General features: G+C 46.4%; 1 protein-coding gene across 1 annotated transcript in view; it reads right to left on the bottom strand.

Moving 5' to 3' along the window:
- The window catches only part of SARC_03426 (hypothetical protein), a 7,342-nt gene extending 1,307 nt beyond the window's left edge, over nucleotides 1-6,035 (bottom strand). Inside the window, exons 1-10 of the mRNA XM_014302773.1 lie at nucleotides 5,675-6,035; nucleotides 3,498-5,316; nucleotides 2,687-3,006; nucleotides 2,280-2,360; nucleotides 1,966-2,044; nucleotides 1,729-1,836; nucleotides 1,408-1,481; nucleotides 1,024-1,238; nucleotides 597-735; nucleotides 204-298 (exon numbers count right to left, since the gene is read on the bottom strand). Of these exons, the coding sequence (XP_014158248.1) occupies nucleotides 204-298; nucleotides 597-735; nucleotides 1,024-1,238; nucleotides 1,408-1,481; nucleotides 1,729-1,836; nucleotides 1,966-2,044; nucleotides 2,280-2,360; nucleotides 2,687-3,006; nucleotides 3,498-5,316; nucleotides 5,675-6,022 (3,278 nt within the window). The 5' untranslated portion in view covers nucleotides 6,023-6,035. The remainder of the gene's footprint in view (nucleotides 1-203; nucleotides 299-596; nucleotides 736-1,023; nucleotides 1,239-1,407; nucleotides 1,482-1,728; nucleotides 1,837-1,965; nucleotides 2,045-2,279; nucleotides 2,361-2,686; nucleotides 3,007-3,497; nucleotides 5,317-5,674) is intronic.
- Between the last annotated feature and the right edge of the window lie 200 nt (nucleotides 6,036-6,235).

The following is a 6,235-nucleotide window of genomic DNA, read 5'->3' as shown; positions in this document are numbered from 1 at the left end:
TATATATATGCGTGTGTGCGTGTGTGTGTGTGTGAGTGTGTGTGCGCGTGTGTGTGAGTGTGTGCATGTGCGTGTGTGTGTGATTGTGTGTATGTGCGTGTGTGTGTGATTGTGTGTATGTGCGTGTGTGTGTGTGTATGTGTGTGTGTGTGTATGTGTGTATATTTTCTTCCCTGCAATAACTGAATAGTAATAATTTGTACCTTTCGAACGGAGACCAAGGTATTAAAGTACATATGAAGATGGAGGCATCACTGCTGGTGGTTACGGCCCGCATGGTGTTCACGATTTCCGTTTCCTGATCGTGTGAATGTTAAATACTTAAGAAATTCGGAAGCGCCAATATTGAAGTGTAAATCAAATGGATTTTATGATTTGATAATTCAATACGCTTAGTCCCCAATCGAAGTGAATCAATAGTATATGTAGTAAATCTATTAATCAACGCTTGCAACTCATGTGACACCAACAGGATACAATATTCGCACCACAACCGTGCCGCACACTATCCACCACACTCCAGGTCCCTGCACATGGCATACATAGCTACAATGAAAAATGAAAGTTCAACTTACTGCTGAACATATCACTCGTACCTTGTCCGGAAACATAACTAGCAATTTGTGAAGGCATGCAACCAACTCAGGGAGCACGGGATGTGTTTTTCGATCCATAGAGGCTCGTAACAGCAGCTTCAATATGTCTAAGCTATCGGACGACGAGATTGCTGTATCCCTACAGATATAAAGACAAACGGACGATGTTTCAAACTCGAACACAACATAATTAGAGGTAACCCCCCGGACGATTGCGAGACTTCAAATCCAGATAGAATATAAAGGAAAAGTGGGCAAATACCCAATTGTAAAGCTTGTCTGAAAAATTACTGGGCTGTTCCACAGCTGTTGCAAAATTGGCAAGTGTGATGCTTTGCTAACATGTAATTGCACTGTGCTGTCTCATCACCATCCCCTCTCACTACACAAACTCGATATTCGACGGTGATTGCTGACGATAACTCACCTCTGTGACAAGATTGCGGAAAGCACCTCCATAAAGTGCTTGAAATTCGAAATGGGAAAATCGCTCTTGGACACCCGGCCGTCAGCTTCGTTGGCTGAACCCTCTCCAGGTTCCTTGTCTTGTACAGTGCTAGGTGTACTAGTAGTACCCATTCCGAAGACTGCAAAGCACTCACGTACCAGCGTAAGTATTGAGAGCTTACCGGCTAGGTTATCCTATAGATACCAAGCGGCACGAGAACAAACAAATGAACGGAACTTGAGGGCTGATCGGTATTAAAATACACATGGAGTAAAACTGTGCCAAAATCATTTTCCGGCCGAGATTTATGCATGCGCAACAACTATAAATTCATCAACTGCAGCTGTACAATTTCAGAAATACCTTGAATGTAACAAGCACCTCACACACAGCTTGAGTGCCGCATGCAGCGATGACGCCGTCAGTCGCCCGGGCCACTGCAAAAGTACAGAAATTGAAAATGTGTCTACATGAGACATAGTATGTAACTATAGACAACAGATATGACAATCAAGAAGTTACAAGGACCCCCAGTACAACTCCATCTGCAGGTTGGTCGGGACAGGCTGAAGACGAGTAAGAGAAAGCGACAACGAAGCCTTATTGCCAGGAAATATAATGATAAGTAGCAGCATATTACACGAGATACACGCGGAGTGTGAAACGCACTGCAGGCGCACATACCTACACCCACTAGCCATCGAGCCAGGTACACACACGACAATGTATCCATCCGTCCGCACTGCGATCTGAAGTCATAGGCAGACAGAACAATCCCGATGCTCTCCCAGTCTGCGAGAAGCGACAGATAACTAGCAATTGAGGAGGCAGTATCAAGGCACTATTTTAACCTGAACTAGGCCGATCGAAAGTCGTAGTAGAAAAAAAACGTGATATAGTACGATCTGAGAGCACGCCTACCTTTACAAATTGACAGAAAATTGATGATGGGACTGTTAACATGGTCCTCGAGAAGCTTCAGCTCTGGAGGTACACCATACTACGATGCAAAATCGAGGAAGGAAACAAGATGATTAGTACATAACAATGGAACCAGTCAAGTGTTCTCGGAAAGTGCAACCCCTTAACCAAGCTTGCAATATTCGTTATGAACCTGGCTTGAATCATACTTGTAACTGTCTGATGCACTACGTGCAAAGCGCGCACAAAGATCATTCGAGTAAACCTAATGATGGACGTGTGCACAAAGTTCTGTTGAAGATCTCAGTGTATACCTGTGGTGATGGTGACTGCGGAAAAAAACTCTCGCCCTCCCATTCCCTATCTTCTAGCGCACCCGCATTCATATCCAGTGCCTGACAATAAAATAAAATGCTGTTGAGAGGAATACATCTTAACTGAGAGTACTCTCATACGGAATGGTGGTACAAACGTTAGTGAGTAAGATACCTCACATACGCAAGGAGTACAAAACAACTCGTGATAGATTCAACGAACGTATACCTTCCTGTACCGAACATATAATAGTACCAGCAGGAAAGTTTGTTCTTGATTTAGTGCAACGAAAATTCCACTTTCCGTTACGCTTCCCAGAAAGCCGCCAAAATCACATGCAGCAAATTCAGGCAATTCACACACGAGCACGCAACACTAGCGCCTGAGCACGAATGTTTGCCTGTACCTGCTTGATCACCGTATTCGTCGTCGCGTCCTTCCCCGAGTTCTGGCCCAATGTCTCGTATACTGCCGCAGTGTTTGTGGCTTGGTCCTCGTTATCCACCTGCTCTGCAAACTCGTCAAAATTAAAACTTGTGCGCGACGTTTCGTCTACATTAAAATCCGCCATCGTCGCGTTTCTCCGCCATTTCTGGGCTTCAAGCAAGTGGTCGATGGAGATGCGTGACTTGCGTTTTGCCCTTTTGTCATGTGCGTTGGATAGGGGCGCTCTGTTGGTGAGTGGTTTGATCTGGGGATGGTCCCGACTTCGCAACGTACGACGGCCTGTCAATGTATAGAAGTGATTCCGGTAAGTCCTATTAAGGATTGACAAGCAATTAATCAAGAAGATGCTGGCACTGTATCAGGTGTCAAGTGCTATTGTATCACAACAGAACAGGTATGATAGAGCAATCGTATGGTTTGCCCTAATGCTATACACGGTCGACATATACTTGATGAGCTTCGTGGGGTCGGAGTCAGGTGGGGGGGGTATACTTTAAAATCAATAGGCTGACAGGTTGTATCTGTTACAAACGCGAGAAAAATGTGTGATATAGCCGTGATATGCGCAGTGTGTGAAGATAGATACCGCTATTGTGGGACATCAGTCCTGTATAGTATGGCATCCGCGCCGAGCATGACTGAACCTTGGGTGTAAACTAAGCTTGCCGAACATCTAGTGGTGCCGACGCAACCCATCAATCTAGCTATACATTAATACTACTCAAATAGAAAGCATACAATTCTCGTACATATATTCCCAAATAGCTTACCCGTAGTATAAGCCCCCGCGCCACTCACCGACAGACCACCATCACCCGTCGTAGAGGTACCCGTACTCACATCCGGATTGTCACTACCCATTCCCATGCGCTCCAGCTCCTCTTTGCTCAGATAGCTGGGTTTACTCAGAGACACATTCAGGAAATCATCATCACTATCGTCTTCACTGTTGTCGCTCTCGGTTGCGTGTGCTACCTCAAGGTCTGCTAGACGACTCAGGCTGAGCATAGCAGCAGCCATTGAGTCGCTTGCGACCGTGGTACTATCATCTGTGCCTGTCTTGGGGTCAGCCTTCTTACTAAGTGTCGGGTCGCTCTCTGTACTATCGATGTTCATGATATCAGGTGCAGGTACAGGCTGAGCGACTGGGGTAGGGTTCGAATGCGTATGTTCCTCGACTATGCTCTGGACGGTCGTATGTGACCTGGCTGTAGGTATAGGGCTATGGATCCCTGACTCCACACCTTTGCTTCCAGACTCCGCTTGGGATTCATTTATATATGCAACACTTTCCTTTTGCGCGAGGTCATCTACTTGTGTACTACTTGTAGTTCTCATTCTCTTCTTAGAAACTTGTAAAACAGAATCTTTCTCAACGCCTTCGGCATCATCAGCGATATTCGTCATCTCGATTTTATCAGATATCACCGTTTCATCAAATGCCGACAACACAGATACGTCAGTACTGCTATGATCCCCCAACGCATCAGACAGCCTCTCGTCAGCGCTCACATAGTCGCTCTCGGCTACGCTCTCGCCATTCACACTTGCATTGAGCATAGCGCTATCTTCCGCAGAATCGATGAGATCGCCTACGAGTTCGTCTGGTTCCACCAGGTTCAGCAGTGCACCCATAGAGGCTGATTTCCTCGCCATTTCTTTGGCTAGTGTACCCTTGTTATCACCTTTAGTTTTAGTACTGCTTAATTTGTTATTCACTCCCTGCTTCGCTTGACTAGATTTCGGTGACACTTCCGATGTGCTCGAGCTTATATTTGCTGTCACGCGCTCGGGCCTAGCTGCTTGGTCATACAGTGTCTTCCCATCAGTACCCTCAATGGTACGTCCCTTGACATTCCCACCAGTACTCTCATCCTCACAGTCGCTGACCACTCCCTTCATCGCACTTTTAGCACTCGATTCCTTATCCACGCCTTCTGATGTCACCGCACTGGAACTACCATTAGCCCCCTTGTCCGCGTTCTCAGCGTTCGACTGCACTTTATTGTTAGAGCGCGATCGTTTACACTGCCGCGTACGGGATGTATTCCGCGTGCGTAAGCGCGCGCGTGTATTTGCTATATCCAAGCTCTCCTCCAACTTGAGCTCGCCCTCTAATTGAGTATCTCCCAGAGAGATATCCTGACTCTTCTCAACTGTGTCCGTAATTGGTACCGAACTTTCTTCGGGGGCGACCTCAACTCCAGCGTCCACATCAACGAACTCCTTCTCACTGTTGTCCACACACTTCTTACTTCGCTTCACGGCTCGTGTCGATCGCCTGCCCACTTGAGCAGGAGGCACAAATTCGCTCGGTGTGGCGTACATGCTAGTACGTGACAACCCATAACGTGTACGCAACCCCTCTTGTTGTTGCGTACTCTTGGATGTAGACACAGATCGCCGTTCCATATCATGAGTATCCAGTGCATTGTCTTTTCCAGTTGCGGGTGTAGATGTGTTTAAAGCCACAGAGTATGATAAACTCCGAGCAGCCGTTGGTGTGGGTGATTCGGTGGATATAGCTGTGCGAGTGCGGCAACGGGGGACTTTAAGGCTAGACGTTCCCTTAGCTTGAGTGTCGACTCCCTGTGCGAGATATGTTAAGAAATAGAAGCATCCAAAATGGAAGAGTTGAGCATCATCCTTGAGCAACATACGAGACGAGCGAACCATCCAACCCACCTATACACCTGTCGATTCGTGAGCGTACACTATCCTGCTTACAAATTGATATTTGGTTCAAGTACGTCTGTATATGTTCAGTAGGCATAGCTACATAATAAGTGGGTCAAAAAATCAAGCATTGATCTGCTTTGCACTATCTACTCGACGCATAGCTCTCAGACCCAAAGCACATAACACCACCGTGCACATACTCTCGCGAAATTCTCTTTAGCATAATGGATACACAATCATCTACCAGACATAAACAGAGACAACATACAGCCACAGGTGTGCGCGTGGGATTATTGGCCTTTAACCGAGGCGAATGCCTGGTAGCAGTACCCTCCATCAGCACAGGAGTGACGTTATTCTCCTTCAACGTCGAGGGGCATAGGTTCTCTTTTTGATCGTTGTTGTTGTCGTTGCTGTTATCGTCGTCTATGCAGATAAAGTTCACAGGCGCACGTTTCTGCGATGCTTTCAGCGCTGTTGATACCTTAGATTTGTGTATGTGTGAACCTGATATACATGTCTGTCTGCTCTTGTACATGCTTGCATTCTTATCAGCTCGATCTGGCGTGACTATGGAAGGCGAAGGGGTGTCGGCCTTTGCGAAGTAATCTGTCATCTTCCGCACGCTGAGAAGAAGCAAGTTGAATGGATCAGTTACATGCGTGTGATTTGTAAAATCGAACTCACGAATGTGTGGGAAAAGGTGCGCGAGTGAATCCTCTTAAAGTATGTGCTTTCGTAAGTTTTAGTATAGCTATAAGCCTACAGAGTGGTATAGAGTTACGTGTAAGGCATTTGTGAACAGATTGCATGTGATTTATTGTCGGCC

Source organism: Sphaeroforma arctica (assembly GCF_001186125.1).
Source record: "Sphaeroforma arctica JP610 unplaced genomic scaffold supercont1.174, whole genome shotgun sequence".
NCBI classification, from domain to species: domain Eukaryota; class Ichthyosporea; order Ichthyophonida; genus Sphaeroforma; species Sphaeroforma arctica.
Note: the sequence above shows the minus strand (reverse complement) of the source record. Positions and strands in the feature narration are given on the sequence as shown.